The sequence below is a fragment of the Syngnathus acus genome, chromosome 15, assembly GCF_901709675.1.
Source record: "Syngnathus acus chromosome 15, fSynAcu1.2, whole genome shotgun sequence".
NCBI lineage: Eukaryota > Metazoa > Chordata > Actinopteri > Syngnathiformes > Syngnathidae > Syngnathus > Syngnathus acus.
The window spans coordinates 13,418,017-13,444,167 of NC_051100.1; the positions used below are offsets into that span (position 1 = coordinate 13,418,017).

General features: G+C 48.8%; 2 protein-coding genes across 8 annotated transcripts in view; both read left to right on the forward strand.

The window, feature by feature from the left end:
• Positions 1-280: 280 nt before the first annotated feature.
• On the forward strand, positions 281-11,397 carry LOC119134947 (acylphosphatase-2). Of its 6 annotated transcripts, XM_037272225.1 has the most exons (6): positions 281-420; positions 711-727; positions 819-928; positions 2,191-2,278; positions 2,537-2,590; positions 11,183-11,341. In XM_037272225.1, the coding sequence occupies exons 1-6, from the start codon at positions 363-365 to the stop codon at positions 11,324-11,326; spliced, it is 471 nt and encodes a 156-aa protein (XP_037128120.1). In that variant the 5' UTR covers positions 281-362; the 3' UTR covers positions 11,327-11,341. The 6 variants fall into 6 exon arrangements, with proteins under 6 accessions (XP_037128120.1, XP_037128125.1, XP_037128124.1 ...); XM_037272226.1 differs by lacking the exon at positions 819-928 and having other exon boundaries at positions 289-420; positions 11,183-11,397; XM_037272224.1 differs by lacking the exon at positions 281-420 and having other exon boundaries at positions 427-727.
• A 2,537-nt stretch (positions 11,398-13,934) lies between these two features.
• sptbn1 (spectrin, beta, non-erythrocytic 1) overlaps positions 13,935-26,151 on the forward strand; it is a 44,097-nt gene continuing 31,880 nt past the window's right edge. The window contains exons 1-2 of one of the 2 annotated variants that reach the window (XM_037272044.1): positions 13,935-14,150; positions 24,236-24,498. In XM_037272044.1, coding sequence (XP_037127939.1) covers positions 24,351-24,498 — 148 coding nt within the window. In that variant the 5' untranslated portion in view covers positions 13,935-14,150; positions 24,236-24,350. Of the gene's footprint in view, positions 14,151-18,754; positions 18,775-24,235; positions 24,499-26,151 lie in introns of those variants that run through there. The other variant, XM_037272045.1, reaches the window with a different exon arrangement.

Genomic DNA, 26,151 nt, shown 5'->3' on the forward strand with positions numbered 1-26,151 from the left:
ATCACCCAGTTGCAACTGAGAGGAAAGGTGCAATTGCAGTGCTGGTGGAGAAATATGAGGACCGAAAAAACAGTTTCAAGAAGTGGATTGCATCTCCAAACTCTACTACTGCTGCAAGTTTTGTTGCAACCCGGGAGATAATAAAACGCGGAAAACCATTCACAGAGTACATGAAGGATTCATTCATTAAAATATCAGATATCATCTGGTCTGTCATTGTTTCAAGAAACAGTTGAGTGTCAGAGACATGTTTGTAGTTCCAAAGGACTACAAAGACCACCAGCACTGTCACAACCCACCCGCGCACAAAGCACGACCGCGACTTGCTCTTCTTGTTCGTCTGTTTGCCCTTTGCTGTGCAGATGTCAATAGGAAGTCAGCTGCTCTCTGTCGACTTTGAAGTCTTTGGACATGTGCAAGGTTCGACAACGTTTAGTCGCAAGTCTTAGTCTGTCTGTGCGGTCTGGCTTTCCTTCGGTGTGTGTGTGTGTGTGTGTGTGTGTGTGTGTGTGTGTGTGTGTGTGTGTGTGTGTGTGTGTGTGTGTGTGTGTGTGTGTGTGTGTGTGTGTGTGTGTGTGTGTGTGTGCGTGCGTGCGCGCACGCGCTCGCTCGCTCCCTCGCGACACGATCTGCTTCTTAATTTAGCATCATGTGTTTTGCGACTTGTCGCTCAGCAGAGATTTTGACGTGCTGCTGCTTTTTGCTTGCAGGCGTTTGCTTCAGAATGGTGAGTTGAGTCCTTCTAGTGCTCTTCTTGCGCAACTTTGTACACGATAAGAAGCCGGCGTGCATACGTGACGTCATCGCTCGATTGACAGTACACGGAGAAGGAGGCGGCGCAAGCGGGCGTGGTGGGCTGGGTGAAGAACACTCGTGGCGGGACCGTGGTCGGACAGCTGCAGGGCCCCGCCGACGCCGTCGAGCACATGTGAGCGATACGCCACGCACACGCCGCCAGGTGGCGCCCCTCACCACCACCAAGCTGTCCGCTCGTGTGTTGGCAAAGGCAAAATGCCCAGAAAGCGGATACACTATCACAGTCTATCGACCTTACCCATCCAGCTGCCTTTCTGCATGTTTCTCAGTGATGTGCCCATCCGCGGTTTCCTAATTTCTTTGAATGAATACTGCTGTGAGTTTCTTCAAGATATTTAACCACGTAGGAAGCATTCACTCATGTGGCCTCTCAGTCTGAACACTAGCGGGCACAATGTCAAAGGACAACAGAGAGGAGATGCAGAAGAAAGCTGCAAGTCAGTACTCGCACTAGAGAAATGCTTTGATACCACACATCAACTGCACATTGCGCTCCAAATAGGGTTGAAGAAGTCTTGCCGTCTGTCCTGTCCGTCTAAAAGCCTTTTTGACGACCTCACTTCCTGCCAGGCCCAGGAGACAGCGGGGGGAAGGGGGGTGGTCTTGCTGGAAAGAAAACGTTTTTTTCCCCCTTCTACATTTTTCCCCCTGGATAAGTTCAAAGTTCAACTATCCAGTGTTAACATACATCACTTGAATGAAATGGTGATGAGTACTACACTGCTGTTTGGATTCCCGCTTTTGGTGTTGCAGACGTCGACGAGCTAAACCACATGAGATGAAAGCATTAATGCCAGCTGTGCGTGTTTGCGTGTGTGTGCGTGCGTGCGTGCATGTGTGCGTGCGTGCGTGTGTGTGTGTATGTGTGTATGTGTGTGCGCACATGCGCATGCATGCGTGGGCAGTCTTGCAGGTCAAGAGAAAGTAGGCCGGCGCCACCACCACTAGCCGGCCTGAAAGCACTTGAAGCTACGCTGTTATTCAGATGTGACCCTGATCCTCTGCAATCTCCTATAATCACATACACAGCGTACATGTACACACCCATCACAAAATGGCACCTCCTACCATGGAAGAAGATTATTTCCCACCATTCTTTGTTGTCCACATGGTGCTAATGTCCTGTGTGTGTGTGTGTGTGTGTGTGTGTGTGTGTGTGTGTGTGTGTGTGTGTGTGTGTGTGTGTGTGTGTGTGTGTGTGTGCGCGCCTGCCTGTGTGTTTGGGATTGTAATTTTGCACGTGTGTTGAAATGTGCACGTTTCTGTTGATGTTCATGTTGCATTTGAGTCATGCGTGTGTGTGTGTGTTTGTGTGTGTGTGTGTGTGTGTGTGTGTGTGTGTGTGTGTGTGTGTGCGTGCGCGGGTTTGTTCAGGAAGGAGTGGCTGAGCAAGAAGGGCAGCCCGAGCAGTCACATCACGAGGACGTTGTTCAATAATGAGCGGACGCTGTCGGCCTTGGAGATGAGCAGCTTCAGCACTCGCTACTAATGGGCAGTCGCCACCCCGCCGACGGGTCGCCATGGACTGCTTGACTTCCCGTTTGCCCACGTTTCTCCGTTTGTCTTCTCCATCACGCAAGTTTGTCTTTCCCGCGTTTGGACTGGATCTCCACGCTTCTTGACAACCATTAAAATAACCGGCTTTTGGCTCTTTGCTTCTTTCTGAAAACGTCTCAGCGAATGGCCTTCTTTCCTACTATGATGTCATGATCATTTACAGAACCCCGTCACCAGCTCAACTGACTTGGCAGCCAGGCCGGATGAAGGTCGAAAGGTAAGCAGATCCGCAATGTGAGTGCAGATGAGCTTGCAACGATTGAGCTGAACCATTGTTGGTTTAAGGGGTCAACAAAGGGTCTGTGGCGTTCGTCGCTTCCTGATGACACGCCGCCCCCTCAAGGACAGACTGGCTAACCTACTGCAGTACGTCGAAACATTGACACAACTTAAATTTGAAGACAAGATGACTCGACAACAATGGCAGTGCAGTTTCATGGTCAAATCTATTTGATATACCGTATTGGCCCGAATATAAGACGACCCTGATCGTAAGACGACCCCCTCTTTTTCAAGACTCAAGTTTGAAAAAATACTTTTTGACTCAAGTTTGAAAAAATACTTTTTGACACCAAATTTAATTTTTATACAGAAAATAATTACGGTACATCTGAAACAAATAACTCACGTCTCGTCCCCAGTTTTGCTATGTATCTAGGCTGCCATAGTTTCTGTTCGCGTCGCCCCTCCCCTCCTGTGTCACCTCAATCAATGTAATCGCGGTCACCTGCCTTGTGTTTCGTGTTTTGTATTTAAGTCCTGTCTGCCCCTTACTCCCCATCGGATCATTGTTGTCGTAGTCTTGCTGTCTTCTTGTTTCACGTCCCGGTCAGTCAGTCAAGTTATTGTTTAAGTCATGTCAGTTTGCCTTTTGAGTTTGCTTCAATAAACCCTGGTCGAAGCTGCACTTGGTCGCCCTGCTCCATCCGATCCGTGACAATAACAATATATTCGAGATAAAAAGCATGTTATTTTGCCTCATTCAAATCATGCAAAAACTGTATCACATCCTAATATCTAAACATTTAAATATGTAAACTAAAGTGCAATCACATTTGTAAATGAATGGCTTCTGGTTTTTGAAATTAAATAAACCAATCTACTGTGATAAGACAACAAAATTGCAATAACTGCATTAACCATCAAAGTGAAGTCTAACTATCTGTAGTCTTGAAACAAATCTGAATAAGGAAAAACATTGCAATAAAATAATGCAAACTGCTACCGCTATTGTTGGGGAGCCTGAGGAATGTAGGGGGTTGGCTCGAATGGTTATGCTGTTATCGTTTTAGCGATTGATTTGACCCACATGCAGAAAAACCAATTCAGACGTCCGGAATGAGTGAGTGTTTATTGGAGGAGCTGCCGTGGAGGTAGAGCAGGATGATCGGAGCCAGGAGCCAGGAGCACGGAGCGTGGGCAGCAGTGGCGGAGCACGAGAAGCTCAGCCAGAACGGGGTGGATCTTCACGGAGATCGGTGGAGGGAACCGGAGGAACTGAAGAACGTGGCGTTAATGAGCTGGAAGAGAGCTATGAGCGAGATCAAGGAAGTAGAGGCACAACCGTGGAGGTGATCACACTGAAGGGACACTGAGGCGACGAGCAGTTGACAGCATGCTCCTTAAGAGCCCTCCTTTAACGAGCCTGATGAGCTGCACCTGGGCCCTCTGCACTCTGCCACTCTGCTCACGGTTGTTCCCTGTGGACAAAAGAAGTATGCCACCCCAGACCCTGACATATGCTCTTTTCGCCTCTGGGTGTCGGTCAGAACACAGGAGGGAAGACGTGGTTCAGTTTTGATTGCTTTACTGATTTATTGGCAAAAAAGTAACAGGCACTGTGGCTCATAGGGGCAGGGAACGAAAAATTCGAGATTTTTTTGCTTCGGTTGTCGAAAAAAATTCGGAGGTTGAACCTCGCGAGATGAGCCGAAAGGACCCGAGAAAACCCGACCGCGCGGCCCGGGAGCCGACTGACTCCGTTCGTTATTGTATTTTCGTTATTTTGAGGATTGTATAACCCCTAATCATGCCTCCAAAGAAAGCAAGTGGGAGCAGTAAAGCCGTCCTAAAACACAAAGATGCTCTTAAAGCAATGCGACAGAGTGCCCGGTGAGCTGCGGTTGCGCAATCGGACCAAATTAAGCTCTTTGCGCACTGAGGTCCACTTAATTTTTGGAAAGTACATCAGGCCTTTGAAAATATTTTCTAAATTTCAGCGTCGGCTCTGTCATAACCAGCGCGGTGCAGTTGCGCGGTCGGCGGCGCGCTACGGTTGCGCGTTTGGCGGTGCGCTGCAGTTGCGCGATCGGACAAAAATGCGCAAAGGAAAATATGCTAAAAAAAAGGCGTTTTCTTTTTAGTCTTGGAACTGATTAAATTTCTTTCCATTATTTGTAATAGGAAAAATAGATACGGAATTCGACTGATTCACTTCTCGAACCGCCTTCTGGAACGGATTGTGGTCGAAAACCGAGGTTTGACTGTCACTGTACTAAATAACCATAAATAAAATACTCTCTGCAACACACCAAACATAAGTCATCGATCGAGACATCAAAATACATTTGCTGGCGACCGTTAGTCGCCGTGCCGCTGCGTAACGATGCGAGGCAAATTTAAAGGAGCGCGCCGGAGCTGTCAATCAAACGGCGCGCACACGAAGCAAACCGCAATCGGACAAACGGCACAACAGTGGACAGTAGTAACAATGAAATGTATATACTCACTTTGTGTCAAGGACGCACACGATCACAGCAACATACTCAGTCGATACCTGCAACCTTTAACTTACCGCTGCGCACAAGCTCCAACAATCCACAAAGCTGAGGTAACTCACGCGAGACTTAAGGCGCGGTGACGTAACTTCGCTTTAAAGATATCTGGCGCCATCTAGTGTTGTGAATGGTTATAATGTCTAGACCCCGAATGTAAGACGACCCCCACTTTTTCAGTCTTATTTCAATGCAAAAAACATTCTTATATTTGGGCCAATACGGTATGTCTAAGTGTCGGGAGTCGCTGAAGGTGTAGGGCAGGGGTGTCAAACTCATTTTTTTGGCGGGCCGCATTGTAGTCATAGCTTCTTTCGGAGGGCCATTATGACTGTCAACCCAAATAAATGTATGAGCACCTCATATTATATACAGTAAAAGCTACAAAACAAACTGACAAATAACTCGTTTTCAAATCAGACGAGTAAAAACTGGTCAAATATTTAAAAAAAAAAGATACTATTAAAAGTGAAGACAATTTGCAATTCTAGTAATGACACACGAATTTGATGCACAATTTGTCTTCGCGGGCCACATAAAATGATATGGCGGGCCGTATCTGGCCCCCGGGCCTTGAGTTTGACACCTGTGGTGTAGGGGTAACTTGCCTGTCTTGTGTGCCGACACCGTGAGTTTGATTCCTGCACATGAGAGTGTGTTTGTGTGTGTACGTGGGTACGTGGGTGCGCGCGTGCGTGTGACTTTTTTTTAAAAAATGTCTGTGTAATAGGCGGCAGCTCTGTGGTGCACTGGTTAGCACGTCAGCCTCACAGTTAGGAGGGTGCGGGTTCGATTCCACCTCTGGCACCTCCCAGTGTGGAGTTTGCATGTTCTCCCTGTGCCCGCGTGGGTTTTCTCCGGGCACTCGGGTTTCCTCCCACATACCAAAAACATTCCTGTTAGGCCGATTGAGCACTCCAAATTGTCCCTAGATGTGAGTCCGAATGGTTGTTCGTCTCTGTTTGCCCTGCAGTTGGCTGGCAGCCAGTTCAGTGTGTCCCCTGCCTACTACCCGATGACTGCTGGGATAGGCTCCAGCACGCCCGCGACCCCCGTGGGGACAAGCAGTATAGAAAATTGATGGATGGATGTGTAATAAGCCCCCCTAGTGGCCAAGACGTGCACACCTGAGTGAGCAGCGCGATGGCCGTGCACAAATGAATTCTTTCCACGTCATTCTATTGCAAAATGTCGCTTTATCGAGGACCTTGATGTATAGTGTACGCGGCGAGCGTGTCATGTGACCTGGAATGGCATCACCGCTTCCCGCTTCTCACGTCCTCGCGGAACACCTCGCGTGACTTGCGACCGCCGTCTGTAAAATCACAGCAGAGTCGCTGCCATGGCAACAGAAAGCCTGACGCAGCACTCTGTGTGTGTGCGTGCGCATTGTGGGAAGGCTTCCGATTAGTTGGGTAAGGAGAGGGGGGGGGGGGGGGTTATCGGCATGGCAACCCTCTGTGAAAGCTTCATCCGATCACGTGAGAGATGTGCGCGCCTGCATGACGAACAGCAGTGTGCCTTTGTTATCATAGCATCTCCGTTGGTGATTCAGCGGCAGGTTGAGCACGAACAGCACAGCAACACATGTAGACCGACAATGGCGATGCTCACAGTCACGTCGTCTTGATCCTCTGTTTGTGCCACAGTTGAGATGTCTGCTCGTGGTTAAGGCAGCCAAATTGACAAATTGTATTTACGTAATGGATGGATGGATGTCATTTTGTCAAGTCGAAGCCAGTTTTCCTCCAAAACATTGACATGACAACAAATCAGATGGGGGGGGTGCTTTTCCCCCCCCATTACTTTTTATTTCATTTAATTGATCTTTTTTTGCTTTAATTTAACTTTTATTTTCTTTTTTCATCATTTTGTGAATTTTTCTTTAATAGTTTTTATTTTGGGGAGGGGATCTATTTTGTCTCTTGTTTGTGGTGTTTCAAAAGAGCAAAATTACAGCGAGGTAAAAGATCTTTTACCTCACTGTAATTTTTTACCCCTTTGTACATTTCTTGCAGCCTGTACGCTGCAAATGTTGCCATTGTGCGACTCACGTGATGTAATGTTAGAGTGAGGCTTGCACGTCCTCGAGTCTTGTTCAGATCCGGAGATCTGCATGTGGTATCAACACCTCCAAATATATCCCCCAACCCAATAAGAAGCTCCTCTTTCAGCAGCGCAGCGCGGAGCGCCTCCCGCCCCCGCGCCAAAAACCCACCGGCTTTGACCTCTTCTTTTTCTTGTTCTTCCTCTCCCGGCAACAACTTTGGCATCTCGGCACCATCGCCATGGAAACCAGCCTGCCTCTATCACAAATGTATGGCACCGAAACTCCTCCGTGCGGCCTTCTCCATGTCCGCTTGCTGCCCACGCACACCCTTGCGCATACACACACACGCACGCCCTACCTGAGTGTGTGTGGGTGCTGACAGTGGTTGCTCAGCAACAAGTTGACATTCAAGCAACTACACACTCAAGTTTTCCCAAATGTCATCATGACAAGTCTTATTACACGGAAGATTTCACATCTTGTATGTTGATAACATTCTTAACATCACCAAAAAGTAGGAAATATTTCCATAAGAAATATGCTCACACTTGTTTGTCGTAATCAACATTCAGCCTTTTTTGTTCAATTCCTTCTCCTTTTTTGGGAGGTGTTTGGGAGCTTTTCTCTTGTTTTTATTTGGTCACTTTTGTTTTTTGTCAGGGTCTGGGAGGGTTTTCTTTTATCCACAGGGGGCAGCCGTGAGCAGTGGCGGAGGACCCACAGGTGTGGCTGATCAGGCTCGTCAGGGGAAGGCTTTTAATCAGATCAACTGGTCAGAGTGCCATATCGAGTCCTGGTCCACGAAGTGCTTATCCTCTTGTCTTCAGTCTGTCGTGCCGTCTCGGCCGCCCCTAGTGACACCCGAGGAACCGGATTCGATCGATCTTTCACATGTTCCCGGAGAATACCATGACCTAAGACAGGTTTTCAACAAAAGCAAGGCTTCGTCCTTACTACTTCATCGCCCCTACGACTGTGCCGTAGAGCTTCTTCTCGTCCAGCAGGCGCTACAACATCTCACGCACCGAAAGACACGCTATGGAAACATACATCAACGAATCACTGGCCGCTGGCATCATTCGCCCTTTCTCCTCACCCCTGGGGGCAGGATTCTTCTTCATGGGCAAGAAGGATAAGACTCTTCGCCCTTGCATCGACTACCGTGGCCTCAACTTCATCACCGTAAAGAACAGGTATCCCCTTCCCCTCATTTCTTCAGCATTTGAACCCGTCCAGGAGTCCACCATCTTCACCAAGCTTGATCTCCGGAACGCATATCACCTGGTCAGGATACGCCAGGGTGATGAGTGGAAGACCGCTTTCAAGACCCCGCTTGGCCATTTTGAATACCTCGCCATGCCCTTTGGACTTTGTAACCCTCCCGCAGTCTTCCAAGCACTAGTAAACGATGTCCTTCGGGACTTCCTCAACATCTTTGTCTTTGTCTACCTTGATGACATCCTCATCTATTCACGGAACCCCTCCGAACATCGCCGTCATGTCCGCCTGGTGCTGCAGCGTCTCCTGGAGAATCGCTTATTCGTCAAATCTGAGAAGTGCGAATTTCACAAATGGTCAGAGTGGACAGGTTCAACCAGACCCCGAAAAGATCAAAGCCGTCCTGGACTGGCCTGTTCCAGAGACCCGAAACCAAGTCCAACGCTTCCTTGGGTTTGACAACTTCTCCCGCTGCTTCATTCGCAATTACACCCAGACAGCTGCTCCTCTCACAGCGCTGACATCTCCAAAGACAGCGTTTACCTGGAGCCCTGAAGCCCAAGCCGCGTCCATTACTCTTAAAGAGAAGTTCTCTCAGGCGCCTATACTCGTACATCCGGATCCCAAGAAACAATTCACCCTAGAGGTGGACGCGTCCAATACTGGAACAGGGGCCATTCTGTCCCAACAATCGGACACTGACGGAAAGCATCACCCCTGTGCATTCTTCTCCCGACGTTTATCTCCAGCAGAGAGGAACTACGACAAAGGGGACCGAGAACTTCTGGCCATCAAGCTTGCGCTCGAGGAGTGGCGCCATTGGCGAGAGGGCACCGAACAGCCCGTGTTGGTCTGGACAGACCATAAAAATCTATCCTATCTCCAGTCCGCAAGACACCTGAATTCCCGACAATCTCGCTGGTCCTTATTTTTCTCTCGTTTTAATTTGTCCATCTCTTTTCGCCCAGGCTCCCAGAACACGAAACCAGATGCCTTGTCCCGACAATTCGCTCCCGACGAGTCAGTGGAGGAACCAGCTCCCAAACTTCCCCCCAGTTGCATCATAGGCTCCCTCTCCTGGGATGTCGAGGGCCTCGTTGATCAGGCTCAGCTACGGGAACCCGATCCAGGCACGGGGCCACGGGAAAAGACCTACATCCCTTCCTCAGTCCGCTCTCGCCTAATTCACTGGTTTCATTCGGCCAAGTTCTCAGCCCATCCCGGGACCAGCTGCACTATCGCGTTGATCACCAGACGCTTCTGGTGGCCATCCGTCCACAAGGACGTCAGGGAATACATTCTCGCCTGTCCAATCTGCGCTCGCAACAAGTCCTCCCACAGACCCCCGCTGGACTTGTACAGCCTCTCGCCATACCCAAACGTCCTTGTTCCCATATTGCGTTGGACTTTATGACAGGCCTACCCCCATCACAGGGAATGACCACCATCCTCACCATCGTCGACCGCTGCTCCAAGTCGTGTCACCTTGTACCGCTCAGAAAGCTCCCCTCTGCGTTCCAGACGGCTCAACTTCTCGTCAAACACGTTTTCTGTCTCCATGGCATCCCGCAGGAAATCCTGTCCGACCGAGTTCCCCGGTTCATTTCCCAAGTGTGGAAACAGTTCTGTTCAGCCCTCGATGCGAAGGTCTCCCTGACGTCGGGCTCCCATCCCCAGACGAACGGGCAGACCAAGCGCTTGAACCAGGAGATCGAGGCCGCGCTCCGATGTCTCAGCTCCGATAACCCGTCCGAGTGGAACAAGTTTCTTCCCTGGGTGGATTATGCCCACAATTCTCATGTCTCCGCTGCCACAGGTCTCTCCCCGTTCGAGATTTTACTGGGTTATCAACCGCCGCTGTTTCCGGCCAACGAGAAGGAGATCTCGGTCACTTCAGTTCGTCACCACATACGTCGCTGCAAGTACGTCTGGTCCAATGCTGTCAAGGCCCTTCACCGCTCCGTCGAACAAAACCGCAAGTATGCCGACCGATGCTGCACGCCCGCCCCGCTTTATTCCCCAGGTCAGAAGGTCTGGCTTTCATCTCGAGACATGCCCCTCAAATCCGTGTCGTGGAAGCTGGCCCCCCGCTTCATTGGACCGTATGAGATCCTGATGGGGATCAGTCCCTCAGGGGTCCGCCTCCGTCTTCGTCCGAGCCTCAGGATTCATCCCACCTTCCACGTCTCCCAGATCAAGCCGAGTCCAGCGCGTGCCTTCCTCCGGCCGAGCCCGCGCCTCCTGCCCGGGATCTTGATGGGGACCCGGTCTACCCGGTCCGACGGATCGTGGACTCCCATCGGCGGGGCCGTGGGTGGCAGTACCTCGTTGACTGGGAGGGCTACGGTCCCAAGGACCGGTCTTGGGTGCCCCATTCCTACATCTGCGATCCCTCCCTGATCTCGGACTACTGGTCTTCGCTCCCGTCTTCCTCTTCTGGGCCGCTGGGGGGCGGCCGTTGAGGGGATGGTGGTTTCAGGGTCCGGGAGGGTTTTCTTTTATCCACAGGGGGCAGCCGTGAGCAGTGGCGGAGGACCGTCAGGTGTGGCTGATCAGTCTCGTCAGGGGTAGGCTTTTAAGGAGCGTACTGCCAGCGGCTCATCGCCTGAGTGTCCTACCTGTTGTGATCCTCCACGGTTGTGCCTCTAGCTCCTCAATATCCTCTTGCTCATCGACGCCACGTTCTCCTGATCCTCCGGTTTGCAGTAAGATCTCCGCCACAGCCACATCGAAACCTCTGACCAAGTCTTGTGTATTTCGCTCGCAGATTCCCACCACGGCTCACCGCCAAGATCCACCCCGTCTGGCTGAACTCCACACGCTCCGCCGTTGCTGCTCTTGCTCCTGGCTCAGATCATCCTGCTCCACCTCCACGGCATCTCCTCCAATAAACACTCATCACTCATTCTGAACTTCAGAGTTGGTTTCAGGGCATGTGGGTCAAATCAGTCGCCAAAACGATGACACTTTTGTCATTTTTATTCAATTTCTGTCTTTTTGTCTCTTTACTTCCTCATTTTCCTCGCTCTTTTTATTGCGTATTTCTTGTATCCACTATACCAGGGGTCGGCAACCTGCGGCTCCAGAGCCGCATGCGGCTCTTCAGCCTCCTTATAGCGGCTCCCTTTGGTCTTGACAAAAAAAACAAAAACATAAATAAAGAGTATTTCTTAATTCATTTGTATTCACATATTATTAGTTTATTTTGTTCCGCAGTTATCTTGGAGTTTGAGTTGATACGATCCAATTTTTAAAAAGCTAGACCTATTTCTAATTCATAATTTGTCAACAAAATATAGGCTACATCACATCAACGTCAACATCCCGCGCCTTTACCTGCTGGCAGCTTTTAGATTGTGTGAACCCGTGCAAACCTGCGTGTGAAGTTGTGAACCCTGAATAGCCATGAAAAAAACCCAAAAAAGGAAAGTTTCGGAAGAAAATAGAGAGTTTAATTCAGCGTGGACTTATTTATTTGCATTCACCGCCAACGATGCTGGCTTACCTGTATGCTCTTTCCCTGTCACACCGCTGGACATCGACCCATCCCTGCTGAACACAGTTGCATTCACCGGAGTAAGTAAGCCTGATCTAGAAATTGAACTGTCCGACATAGCGGATAAAGATTTATGGGTAAATAAGTTCAAATCACTGACGGCGGATATTGAAGAAGTCGCCCGTCAGAAGGCTGCACTCGTTAAAGAGCACAAATGGAGTGATATGGAGAAACTCCCCCACCCCGCCAAACTTGTTTTTGAAACATGGTGCCATTCCTGACATGTATATTAACATGAAAAAGTATGGATTTGGAGTCTTGTCCATCTTTGGCTCAACATACTTGTGCGAGCAATTGTTCTCAAGCATGAACTTCATAAAGAACAAACACCGTTCCCGCCTCGTAGATGAGAGCCTACAGGCCTGTATGAAGATCAAAGTTACATCCTACAGCCCTGACATAGCAAAGTTCAGACACAGAAGTCACATTAAACAGGTAAGAATTAAATATAATTTAATAAGCTATTACTTTTCTTGGGAAAAAAAATCAGACTCCGAGCTGATGTAGATTTTTTTTGTATGTTCAGGTGCTTCAGTTTATTGCTGTCTGAGCAAAAAACTCGAAGAGGACGAGAGAGCACTGACATGGACTTATCAAGGACGGTCCTAATTTTATGTTTATTTTTAAAGCTCAGTTAAATATTTTATTTTAAAGTGGGTTATTTTGTGTTGTATTCAGTGGTTATAACAGCTCAAATAAAAAAAAAAGAGAACTTTTAAAAGTTTACAAGTTCTGTTATTTTGTGCGGCTCTCTACAATATTTTTTTGGCAGACGAGGGGTCAAAATGGCTCTTTTGATAATAAAGGTTGCAGACCCCTGCACTATACTATTGCTGAAACGATTCAAATGTTCTCCAGCTTTATTGTGCTGTTTTAGTTGAACACGCGTGTGTGTGTGTGTGTGGGGGGGGGTCATCACGATCCCCAAGCCAAAACAAGCCATTGAATAAACATGCTTAAAAATCAAAGTCCATCGCGAGGAACAACAATGCCAGTAAGATGACTTGTTTATTTAGGTGTCTTTTTTAAGTGAGTGCGGCAAATGTGACGTCATGGTCACGTGACCTGGTGTCTCGTCGCTCTGTCCAGTATGTTTCCAAACTTTGGAGAGAATACAGTCAGTCTTCGGCACCATAACGCGTTGTCGTGACAACCACACGCGCGGGCGCGTAGGCACACTTACACGCAAACGTTTTCTACTTTGGCCCATCATCCAATCTCTCCAGACCCCGCTTCCGCTCCCCCCCCTCCAGTCCCTGCTGCCTCTCACTAATTTAAGGGATAGGCGCGCTTCTTTTTGTAGTTGCTATCCGGGCGGGTGGAAACATTGTATGCTCAGAAGCCCTCAACTCTCATCTCTGGCTACCCTTGTCATTCTCTTGGTGGAGATTACGCCAAAAAAATGTCAGATTGAATGTGTGGCGTCGCTGCAGAAAGTTTAAGCAAACATTTACACTCAATTTGTGTTAGTGGTGGTGAATAAAAACAAACTCAGAGCTTCCCAACATATTGGACTGAAGTCTAAAGTCGTTTAGATAGAGTGGACATTGTTCGGAGCTGTGAAGAATGCCAGAGTCGTCCTTGAATTCAAAGTTAAGCAGTAACGCAAGCAAGTTCTCGGTGGTTTGTCTGACATGAACGATCGTGTTAAACTGTTGAGTCAGTCTTGTCGATTTTAGCCATTTTTGATTAGGCGTGGTCAAGTGAGCTCGGTTTACTGTTGGCCACGTCATGGCGATCACGTGATTGGGTAGTAGCCTGAGGCTGCAGCAGCCCCCAGAGACACCGCCCATGCGGGAGAGCCGGTCAATGTCATTAAACAAACAACCTGCTCACGAGCCCTCGTTGTGGTGTCATTCTCAATCAAATTTTTCACGCGTTGGGACTGAATAAGTCTACTTGTCGATGTGCTTCTTTGAATTCTATCTTTTTTATCTGTTCCCGTCAGGACATAGAACTTTGGCGCTTGGGCTCATAACCCGTCGCCGCCCGACGGCGTTGCAGTGTGTCAGAAATCCAGCGCCTCCCGCTCTGCAGTCTGGTCCTCCAAGCTGAAGAGGAGGAGGAAGAAGAGGGGAGGAAGAGGAGCTTCTGCATTGTTTTCAGCACCACTCTCCCGGCCGCCCTTCGCCAGCACCGCGACCACAGAAAACACAGGCGCGCTTTTGTCGGCATCGAGGTGAGTCCCGAGCCAAACCTAACGCAACCGAACCGCTCGCTCGTTTTTGTCCTCGGGAACGTCCGCGTGCTTGTGGCGGGCCGAACGTGCACGCGCCCCCAAATGACGAGCACTGCTGAAGTTAGCGGCGCGTTGGCGCCCAAAGAGGCCGACGAGAGACGCCCTCTTGCCGTATGGGTGTCCGGAGGCCGCCTCCGCACCCACATGGTGCTCTTCAACTTGAGTGCGTGTGCTTGTGTGCGGGCGTGCTTTAGTGCGCCACAGCAGCATCTTTATTTTCTCCCGCAGCCTCCCATCAATTGGGATGGAGGTGCTGCATGTTGTTTTTATCCGCTGCGATGATGATGATGATGATGAGGATGGTGGCGGTGATGAAGATGGTGGTGGTGCAGGCGTGGTCGTGGGCGTGCGTGTACGTGCGCGCACGCGCGACCTTGTGTGCAAGCGAAGGTGTTTGTGTGCACTTGGAGCTGATGGTGATGATGAGCCGCAGCGTCTTGCTCTTGTTGCTTTTGTCGTCGTGGTTGTTGTCGTGGTTTTGGTGCAGACCGAGTCCAGAGACGCTGTTACGTAATCAGATCTGACTGGACCCACAGCCGCTGCGGCCCCCTTCCGCCCTCGACGCTCCCTTTCTTGAGTTCTATTTCTTCTAAAGCTGCCATTCTCGAACGTGACTTTTCACATTTGCGACGTTCACGTGGCTCCTTTGCAACTCACTTATGTTTGATTTGGTTTCTTTCATTTCTCCTCAATGTGGGCCCCCACCCCCAAACTCCAACTGGCAAACATTTGCTGACCCATTGGAAGTAAGTTGAGGTGTCTCCTTGATGTGGCCAGTTGCTGACGTGAGGCGTCGTGCACGCAAACCAACAATCGAGCGGATGCTCCCGATGTTGGGATGTCTGTAAAAGATGAGGATTAGGTGCTGCGGTGTGGGGTGGGGTTGGGTGGGGTCTGCCCAAATCCATTAGAATGCCCAAACAGTTCTAAATCAGTACTGTACTAGGGATGAACAATTTATCGTTTTTAGGCCGAAATCGTGATATCAGATTTGAAAGGGCTCTTATTCCACAAGCTCGGGATGCCACTGTGGACAAGTTAAACTAAACAGCGCTGGTCTGGGTGAGAGAAAAAAAAGGGTGTGGTCGCTGTCACCTATACTCCCGGAAGTGTTTTTTTTTTTTTTGCGGCTTCTTGCTAATGCTACTCCTAGAAGCTAAGCTAGCTTGCGTTGCAGCAAGCCCGACCATTGATATCATATGAAAATCTGTGCACAGCAGTGACAGCAAAGAGCTGTGATGGGATGCCCTCCACGCTGGTGACAGATAAACTCACCCACCAACAAGGAGTCGTGAAGCATGCAAAAGTGAAACGCAGAGTTGGAAAAGTCTCCAAATAAGTGCGTTGTTGTACTTTTCACAGAGGTCTGCTTAGAACTGTGTTTGGGAGCAGAACACAGACATGGAAGCTATGCACAGAAATTTTGTATTACAACGAATTCTAGACATAAACTAAGACGATGGCTGGCAAACAGCGGAACATGCGTCAGCCACGATGAAGAGATCCTTGATTCATAATGTCAGCAATGTTATTTGCGCTACTGCACTCCACGGAGTGCTGGCTTTTGAGATCCACACAATAATAGCTCTCAAAATTATTTACAATTAATATAGCTTCGCTGGGGACTGTTTTTGTTTAATTTATTAAATAGATTTCATTACATAAAAGGAAAAAATATATTTACACAAAACTGCAAAATCTGAATAAAAATAATTAGAGTGAAGAAATACATAATATGAAACTTTGTCCCATTTAACTGTAAATATTCACCTCCCCCGGATGACGAATCCTCCCTGGAGCAGCACAAGGGTGAGAACGCCGAAGAGCCTTCTGGAAAATGTCCAGCCGACAGGAAGTGGACCGGCCTGTGACATCACCAGATAGACACGCCCATGGAATGCAAACACGCACGCACGGATAGATGGGGGGGTGCATACCAAGTTGCTTTCGGGGCTTGCAACAGAATTTTTCAGGATTCCTGGAAATCAGTCTCACTAATATAATAACACTCGGGCTGTGCACGCTTGTGTGTTTGTGTGTCTCGGGGGGTTGGGGGGTCTCGGGGATGGTGGTTGAGTGGCGTCAGACAGGAAAGGAGCCATTAGCTGAAAGCGGAGCGCCGCCTCCGTGCTCACCGCTCCCCCCCCCCCAACAGCCAGAAGTTCACAACAAGCACAACTCGAACAAGTTCTCAATCCGAAACCCGTCAGCCTCGTCCTGCGCAACCCTCCTTTTGAACTTCCACATTTATTATTCTATTGTAGTCTTTGCTTCTTATTTTGCGGCCACTGACACTAAGCTGACAATTTAGCATCAGCTGCTTAAAGTGGTTCGTGCCAGAAGGATATTAGCAATTTGTTGGCAAATTCTCGTGAAAAGCTAATAAACTAGCATGGGTTTGTCCATCCACTAAAGGTATCGGACATTTTGTTTCCACAAAACCCTGTCACGGATCGGAATGGAGCAGGGCGACCAAATGCAGCTTGGACCAGGGTTTATTGAAGGGAAAATGTAGTTGAAAGAGAGGATAAGGGGAACAAACTAACAGAACCAGCAAACTGACATAAATTAACGGACCGACCGACAGACTGGCTAAACGAAACAGAATTGGCAAAGACAGGAACCACAAGAAACAAGAACGACATCAAACGTGAAGACATCAACGATCCGACAGGGAAGTGAGGGGCAGACAGGACTTATATACAAGACAGGTAACAAGAGGCAGGTGACTGTGATTACATTGATTGAGGTAACACAGGAGGGGAGGGGCGACGCGAACAGAAACTATAGTAACAGACATAATAAAGCACCCGGGGACGAGTCGTGACAGTACACTCCACAAGGGACGAATCCTGACGTCCCAAAAAACGAACCCCCCACGTGGGGAGCGGGGGGGGGCGTACCAGTCCAAATTACCCCACTGGTCTGAGACAAAGTTCACACCGCGCTCAGCAGCACATGGAGTCCGAATTGCTATCGGCGGCAACTCGGGGGAAACAGAACCGCTATCGGCGGCAACTCGGGGGAAACAGAACCGCTATCGGCGGCAACTCGGGGAAACAGAACCGCTATTGGCGGCAACTCTGGGAAACAGAACCGCAATCGGCGGCAACTCGGGGAAACAGAACCGCAATCGGTGGCAACTCGGGGACAGAACCGCAATCGACGGCTATTCGGGGACAGAACTGCAATCGGCGGCAACTAGGGGACAGAACCGCAATCGTTGGCAACTCGGGGACAGAACCGCAATCAGCAGCAACTCGGGGACAGAACCGCAATCCGCGGCAAACACACACGGGAAGCAGAGCTGTGCTCTGCGGCAAACGGAGAGTCTGAACCGCAATTGGCGGCATACGGAAAGTCAGAGCCGCAATCGGCGGCATTTGGAAGTCCGGACCGCGATCAGCGGCATTCAGAAGGCGGAGCTGTGTGCAGCGGCAAGAGCCACCGCGCGCCGCAGCAGTGAGAGTGGGGCCAGGGACGATTGCGGGTTTGGCACAGCTGGATCGAAGTCTGGCGACGGCCGCGGGTCCGGCGACGCTGGGGTGGGACCCGATGGCGCCCGCGAGTCTGATGGCGCCGGGAAGAACTCCGATGGCGGCCGCGGGTCCGGTGTCGCTGGAGCGAAGTCCGACGACGGCCGCGGAGCCCGTGGCGCTGGAACAATCTCCGACGACGGACGTGGATCGGGCGTCGTGGCGGGAGCTGGTGGAGGAGGTTGGTCCAGGCGCTGGTCGCTGAAGTGGTCGGATCGTTCTGTCACGGATCGGAATGGAGCAGGGCGACCAAATGCAGCTTGGACCAGGGTTTATTGAGGGAAAAGGTAGTTGGAAGAGAGTATAAGGGGAACAAACTAACAGAACCGGCAAACTGACATAACTTAACGGACCAACCAACAGACTGGCTTACCGAAACAGAGCTGGCAAAGACAGGAACCAAAAGAAACAAGAAACAAGAACGACATCAAACGTGAAGACATCAACGATCCGACAGGGAAGTGAGGGGCAGACAGGACTTATATACAAGACAGGTAACAAGAGGCAGGTGACTGTGATTACATTGATGGAGGTCAATTATGAATATTTTGAAAAGGGCTAATATTGGCTAATTATCAGTCGGCTGAAATTGTGAGTTCGACTGCAACTGTCTCAACCTGTCATTGATGATGAAAATAGTTGTTGAATTGATACATTGCTGCATCTGCGATGGTCTTTATTGCGTAAACAAGCCCAAAAATGTTTTCAGTCTGTGAAAGTGGCTGCCCCCACGCAGACAGGCAGACGCAGACAAAACGGCAGTCAGCACGACAGGTGGCGGTGCATGCACCTGCAGGGTTGAGGAACGTGACTGATCCCAGTTTCGTTTTCTCCGACATGGCTCAACAGGAAAGCACACGCGCGATTTGATGTGACGTCCCACAATGCGCGGCTGCCGCTTGCTCTCGCGGGCCGAGCGGACGGACGCAGAAGAATCTGGCTGTTGGCCGGGCTGAAATCATGGAATGCATCGCCATGACGACTTGCCGACCTTCCAATCTGGACTGTGACTAGCCCGCTCTTGGCGAGTGCGTGCGTGCAGGAGATGTGTTTTGGGACTCAAAGCTGCTTGAAGCCTTTGAGAAGGGAAAAAAAAAAAGGGAGTTTGTTTTTGAATCTTTGAACGTTTTTCTGTGACGCCTTGAAATTTATGGAGTGACGTCAGCACGGCAGAAGGAAGTGTGTGAGCTGTCTGTGGTTGTGAGAGATTGGTATGAATCATGATGACCACCAGCAAGCGTTTTCACTTTTTTTTTCTCTCGTAATAGTAGCCTTGGCCCCTCCCCCTCATTGGCGCCATCCCAGAACTGCGTGAGCGTTTGGGAACGCGGGCCAGCTGCTCTGTGCCCTCACGCCACCACACAAACATTCAGAGAAAGGAAAGATTCCAAGGAAGGTCCCATGTGTTTCCACTGCAGCCCAGGCGGGGCCGTTAGTGCACTGATGCTAAGCTAAGGCTAACTGTAACTGCCAGCAGGGTGTTAGCGTACCTATGATGGTAAGCTAAGGCTAACCGCAACGGCCTGCTGGTTGTTAGCGCACCAATGCTAAGCTAAGGCCAACCGCAACAGTCTACTGGCTATTAGCACACCAATGCTAAGCTAAGCCTAACTACAACGGCCTGCCCACTGGCTTTGCCCGTGCTTGGATCACAAGACTAGATTTTAGCCTTTTCCGGATGTGGTCTGCTGTTTTTTGACCAAAGTCATGCTCGTGTGACAACTTGATTTGACAAGATTTGGCCGATCTGTCTGTAGTGTCCTGTCGCAGCTTGTCATTTGATGGCAGTAGGCGGGCAAAGGCAAAATATCTGGTTGCTCTCCCAAGAAAAGGGCTGCCAATCAATTCCATTCAGCCTCCTTCATTCTCGCCATGAGACGTCATGCTAACACAGTTAGCGGATCTGCTTCATGTTTACGCAGGTGTTGCCATGACGATAGCAATGTTGTCTGTCGCCCTTGTGAAGCCGAACGGCAAAGTCGTGCGTCGTGCTTTACGGAACTTCTCGAGTTGGCACAATGGAGTCGTCTGTCTGCGCACACTGCGACCGTTCAGTAGGGCTGGCAGCCGCTTTGGGGACTGACAGGACTTTGTCTGCCTTTTCATTTTCCCACCCGGTAGAGTGGCGGGGCCATTACTTTCATGGACTTAATTGATTATTCAGAGTGACGGGATCCAAAAAAAAAAAAGAAGGCTCTGACGTGTGACTTGAAGCCTTAACGCAGACTTGACCTTCATTTCAAGCCTTGTGTTTGCTTTGAAACCCTAACCTGCTCTTAGACGAGGGGTGAGCAAACTTTTTGAATTGCGGGCCGAATTGGGTTCTAAATTTGGACCGGGGGGCCGAACCAGGAGCAGATGGATGTAGTGTTTGTGTGAAGTAAAATAAACGACATGTAAAGGTCATCGCATAAAAGGTTTTGGCCTTTAGTAGGTAGTAAAGCATGGATATTCAAAAAAAGCTTTTTCAAAACAAATGAATTTATTAACAGCATTAAAAAAAAATTTCACCTAAAAACTGCCATCAGTTATTCTCGTAAAATACGACACTGTTATTATGAATAACAGTCTCCATCACTTCAGCGCCTGCAGGTCAGATTAATGAAAGATGTTTATCTTATAAGGCATCAAACGGCAAACATTCCGACCAAATATATCATCTTGAAGAATCGGTGAAAGAATTCATCCAAATAAAGTAATCAAAACAGCAACGCGGTGCGTTGTTTGAAAATGAGAATGGTCGCTAGTTTCAATCCCTGCTATTTGTACAATCATATTCAAAATGCATTATTTTACAACAAACTTGAGAGCCTCCCCTTCATTTTCAGTGGGAACAGTGTTGTTGGTCTCCCATTTTTTGCTAGTGCGTCATAGTTTGGAGTAAAATTTGTTGTGGCAATTCTTAGGAGAGATCCGAGCTGTTGGTCCGTTTGCGTAGATCTGTGACGGGTTGATGTTGATGTTCATGTGGCTGAAGGTCACGTCGCGTAGGTGGAGCCAAATTGTCCACTCTTTTTTAAACACTCGGCACTCAGTGTCCACCTTGCTTTTCCTTGGGCCACTCATTTTAATGGAAGGATTCCAGGGGAAGGTTTGTGGGTGGCTTTAGCGTAAAACTATCTGAAAGCTCAGCGCGCGAATTACAAGAATGCTGACGTCACAGCCCACGCTCTAAATTCGGCACTGATAGAAATAGAGCGCGAGTGCGCCGTGTCCGTACTACTGAGTACGTACACGCACTTGTGAGAGTGCACCAAGCTTTCAGACACGGCTTCCGGTAGTAAATGCGCAGGCGAGCGCTTCCCCATCTACTGGGGAAACGCAGTCATTGCAGGCAAAATGACCCAAAAAATGACAATTTATTCAGGGTTGGCGGGCCGGATTAAACGGCCCCATGGGCCGGATGTGGCCCGCGGGCCGTAGTTTGTTTTAGACCCTAATCCTAATTCAAAACCTTTATCTGAGTTTGACTTTGAGACTTTTCCGACCCCCTCGAGCGCTTTTTGCAAATGTGAGATTTGAGTGGACTTGCCGAATCGCGCAGCCCTCGGAACGTTTCGAGCACGCTGTGCACATTTTAAAATGTACGGATGGCAATCTTGCTGGTAGGGTAGCGTCCCCTCAGTCGGAGTGTGCGTGATGGGTTCACAATTGTATGTGCACGCTAACGTGAGCGGACAACACATTAGGAAAAGAGCTTCTGAAATATAGATTAGCATCAAGCACGAGTGCTAGCACAGGTTTGATTATTGCCCAAGCTTCTTTTGTTTAGTTTTTTATGCTTGCTCGCTATTCACCCCCAAGTCACGTGCCAACTGAGGACAATGATGTCATCTTGACTTAGTTTAAAATTGTGTCATTCTTGTCAGTCATCAGTAATAATTGACATTTATCTCGCTCTATCGCTCTTCCCTAATGCTAATTGCAACTTCTATTGTGAACTGTTGTGAGCTGTGTGCGTGCCAGCGCCAGTTGCTGATCACTTCCTGTTCGTATTCGCCATGTCTCTTTGAAGACTCGCCTTTCTCCCATCCCGGCAGCGTGTCCCCAGACGCCTCGTCAAGTCCAGGAACGGGAAGGGGAAGGCAAAGGAGCGCGTTTGCTGCTAATGCATACATCGGCTCTTGTTTTGACGATACATAGGCCCTGGCTCGTAATGTTGATGTCATTAAAAATGAAAGGGTGCTTTCATCTCGTCGTAAATCTTTGGTGCTTTTAGTGTACGCCGCGAGTTCGATCGCAGCACCGCCCAACTGCGCGATCAATGGATTGATCAGCGTAACCATAGCAATGGCTAACTGCATTAGCGCTGGACCCTCTCTGCTAATCTAATAGCGCTGATGTGAGAGCGAGTCTGCGGGCTTAGGGAGGAATCCTCAACAGACACATTTGTAGAAGTTGCGGACTCACCAAACATGGCCGTGCGCGTTTGCTTTCACGCTTGATGGCTGGGCAACTACTCCAGACCAAAAACCTATTTGGATAGCAAGCACTCCAGACCAAAAACCTATTTGGATAGCAAGCACTCCCATTTTCCAAGCTTGTCTTTCCAGGTGGCTCTCGGAGTTCGCGGGTCATTCGAAGGGGTTGTCGGGATGAGGCTGTGAGCAGCTGTTCCACTTGCCGCTTCCGGTTCAGGCTTTGGTCGGATGCGGCGGCATACTTAATGCCTCTGCTGGAGGAAGAGCTCAAGGAGGACGAGCTGAAGGATGACTTGCGGCTCGCTTCGCTGTCCTCAATTGAACGTCCGCCTGTGCTGACACCTGATTCAAAGATGTTCAACCTGATCTGCTGCAAAGAGTCCAAAAGATGCCAACTCAGCGGGCTAACTGGAGGCAAGCGGTACAGATACAGATGGTACGGGTGGATGAGTGGGTCGGGGGTTGGTTCAAATGTTGCACATGTGCTCTTTACTATGGGAGCGTTTCAAGAAAGCGTGCCGTATCGTTCGTGCTGCAAACACCCAAGATGCTGAGAGTAAAATATTCCATGTTTCAGCGTTGTCAAGAAGCTGCTCTTATAGTCATGGTGCCGTAGTCTACTTGGACTCTGCTGTGTCCTGTTGGGACTTGAGGTTTGTGCTGACCCACTTTTGTCCAAATCAAACGTGAGTTGCTCGACGCACTGTTTCTCGACTATCCGATATCAGAGACTCCCCTCTCAGTCGAGGCCACGTTCAAATAATTCTGCCCTTTGTTTTGGGGTGCTCCCTGGTGGCCCAACATTGAAGTGCACATATAAATCTGCCCTTGTCATGGAGTCTAATCTGTGGGCCTGTGGCATATAGCAAATGGGCCGGTGATTGCAGCCTTGGCTGAGTATGGATGTTGTCCTCGCTTCCTGCGAGTTGCTGTAGGCAAGGGAAAAGGCACTTCGGCCGGCGGCTTCAAGACATATGCTGTTTGACTTTGACTACATTTCCATAAGGGACAAACCAATTTTGCTGGGTCTGACTGAACAAAATGCCACATCACTTTGGTGTCTTTTTCTTTGCCAAGGACGTGTCGTCACTCACATGCCCCCACCCCCAAAAAGGACATTGCGACTATGAAAACAGTCGCAATGTCCCTTTTTTCCCTCTTCAGTGAGTGTTGCCCAACAGTGCGTCATAGCGCGCCGTGGCCAAATGGGGGTGCACTTGGCTCGTCTCTGCAATTTGTTTGTCACATGGCAGTGTGAAACGGTCATTTCACTTCTTGACATTTATGATGCACACTGAATTCGGTTGTAGTTGAAGAATTACTTCAATTGAAATTTATTTCATTTATTTATTGAATATATTCAATTTCAAATAAACTAAATAAGGGTCACTCATTTCATATAATGAATGGCTGAATGTACAGGGTCCGGCAAAATGATCTGACACATTTGTAGGTTTAATAAAATGCAAATAAATTTAAGAAAAAAAACGTTTTTTTTTTTTTTGTTTTTTGTTTTTTTCGAAAAGTACATGTAATGCCGTTTTGTTTCTTGTCATTTCATTTTCGTTTCGTTTTCGAATAATGTTATTTTGGTCTTACCGCTGCCACATTTTCTGGAGTTCTGGCGGTACGAGGTTGGCTGATTGATTTTCGTTTCAATGCTGATCCAATGGCTCTGAAGTTAGTAACCCATAACAAGACCGTGTTTCGAGCAGGTACGGGATCATGTCTATCATGTCTACCATGTCTGAAGCGCAAATGGAATGCTCGTTGTGTTGCAATTACAGATTCGTTCTTGATAAATGTTTCCACAATGAAAGTGCGATGCTCACCGAACGAAACAAAATAACATTATTCAAAAAACGAAATGAAAATGAAAACAACACAACAAAACAAAATGGCATGAAAATAAAAAAAAAAAATTTTTGTTTCTTTAATTTATTTGCATTTAATTAAACCTACAAATGTGTCAGATCATTTTGCCGGACCCTGTATTTCCTTTTTGAATGAAATGGTGCAAGTCAGGCCAGCGCCTTATTGAGTTTATCGTTGGTACGTTTGGCTGCAGGTTTGCCAAAGCAGCGTCTGGGCCCGACGCCGTTGAGGACGCAAGGAAGGAAGGAAGCGAGCGAGGAAGCAAGGAAGCAACGGCATAGTGGCGTTGACGCGGCCTCGGAGTGGCGATGACGTCAGTAGCGGGCGAGTTGGAGCACATGGAGATCCAGCAGACGTACGGCGAGGCCGTCAACAACCGCTGGGACGCCGACGACTGGGACAACGAGAACAGCTCGGCCAGACTCTTTGAACGCTCACGCATCAAAGCACTCGCAGGTAAGCCAGGCCACGCCCCCCCGCAAATGGGCAGGGTGGCGTGAAGAAATGAAGAAACTTTGAGAAGAGAGCATAAATGAGGTGGGGGCTGGAACGTGGACAACATCTAAGGCACAACATTAGCTAGCATGAATATTTTAGAATGGTGCATTTATCTGAAGCACATCGTACTTTGAACCACGTCACACCTTCATGATCCTGATCATCTGATCATTAACTCCCTTGGTCATTCATTGCCTGTGTGCGTGCGTGCGTGCCGTAAATATCAGTGAAGCTTGGCGTAAACATACATCTGTAATTTGGGATTCCAAATAGGAATCAAATCAGAGTACTGAAGAAGTGGTCGCGCGTGAGCGGCGTGGTAGTTGAAGGCGAGAAGAACTGGCGAGTCTCGTCTCGTGTCACATACGAATGGTGGTTGCTCAGTGGTGGTGAGACGCGAGGAAGCTGGGCGATGGCAGGAAACGCAGCGTGACGCTCGGCGCCAGGTCGACGCATTCTACTGACTTCGTGCAACATCTGCTGTTTGTTTGCGTTGCTCTCTGACCTTTCACCTGTGCACTCCGTCACTCTCTTTCTTCCTCCTCACTGCGGATGAGTTTCGTAATGAGCAAAGTAGCGCTGGTGAGCCTCGGAGGAGCAACGACACTTGAACGTGTGCAACTATCAGCGCTAATGTTAGCGGCTAACATTAGCCGCTAGCATTAGCTGCGCTCATCAAAGTTGTAAAGTTGCATGTGCAGCCTTACCATCTCAGTGGCCTAGTGGTAGAGTGTCCGCCCTGAGACTGGAAGGTTGTGGGTTCAAACCCCGGCCGGGTCATACCAAAGACTATAAAAATGGGACCCATTGCCTCCCTGCTTGGCACTCAGCATTAAGGATTGGAATTGGGGGGTTAGATCACCAACTGATTCCCGAGCGCGGCACCGCTGCTGCTCACTGCTCCCCTCTCCCCCAGGGGATGGATTAAAATCACACGGGGATGGGTTAAATGCAGAGGACAAATTTCACCATACCCAGGTGTGTGTGTGTGACGATCATTGGGACTTTAACTTTAACTTTTAACTTTAACTGATGAGCCGTATAGAGAACGGATCGATGGGTTTGGGTTAGGGTTAAACAATGTCTGGCCACATGCTTGGCGATTTCTAACATCCAGTAAGTGCGAGGGCAGCTAATGACCATATCGTGCTTACATACCGTATTTTCCGGACTATAAGTCGCTCGGAGTACAAGTCGCACCAGCCATAAAATGCATAATAAAGAAGAAAAAGACATACATAAGTCGCACTGGAGTATACATCGCATTTTTGGGGGAAATTTATTTGATAAAATTCAACACCAAGAACAAACATGTCATCTTGAAAGACAATTTAAAATAAAAATAGAATAGAGGAAACAACAGGCTGAATAATTGTACACGACACATAATCAACGAAATGAGAACGTGCCTGGTATGATAACGTAACATATTGAGTTATTCAAATAACTATAGCATAAATAGCATGCTAACAAATTTAGCAAACCATCTGTGTCACTCCAAGTCACTATATCAAATGAAATCTTCATCCTCTCTGTCACTTTTAAACAACTCCGCTAACTCCGGAAGTAGAAGATGCGGCGCTTCCTCTTCTACATCGCTTACGTCAGAGT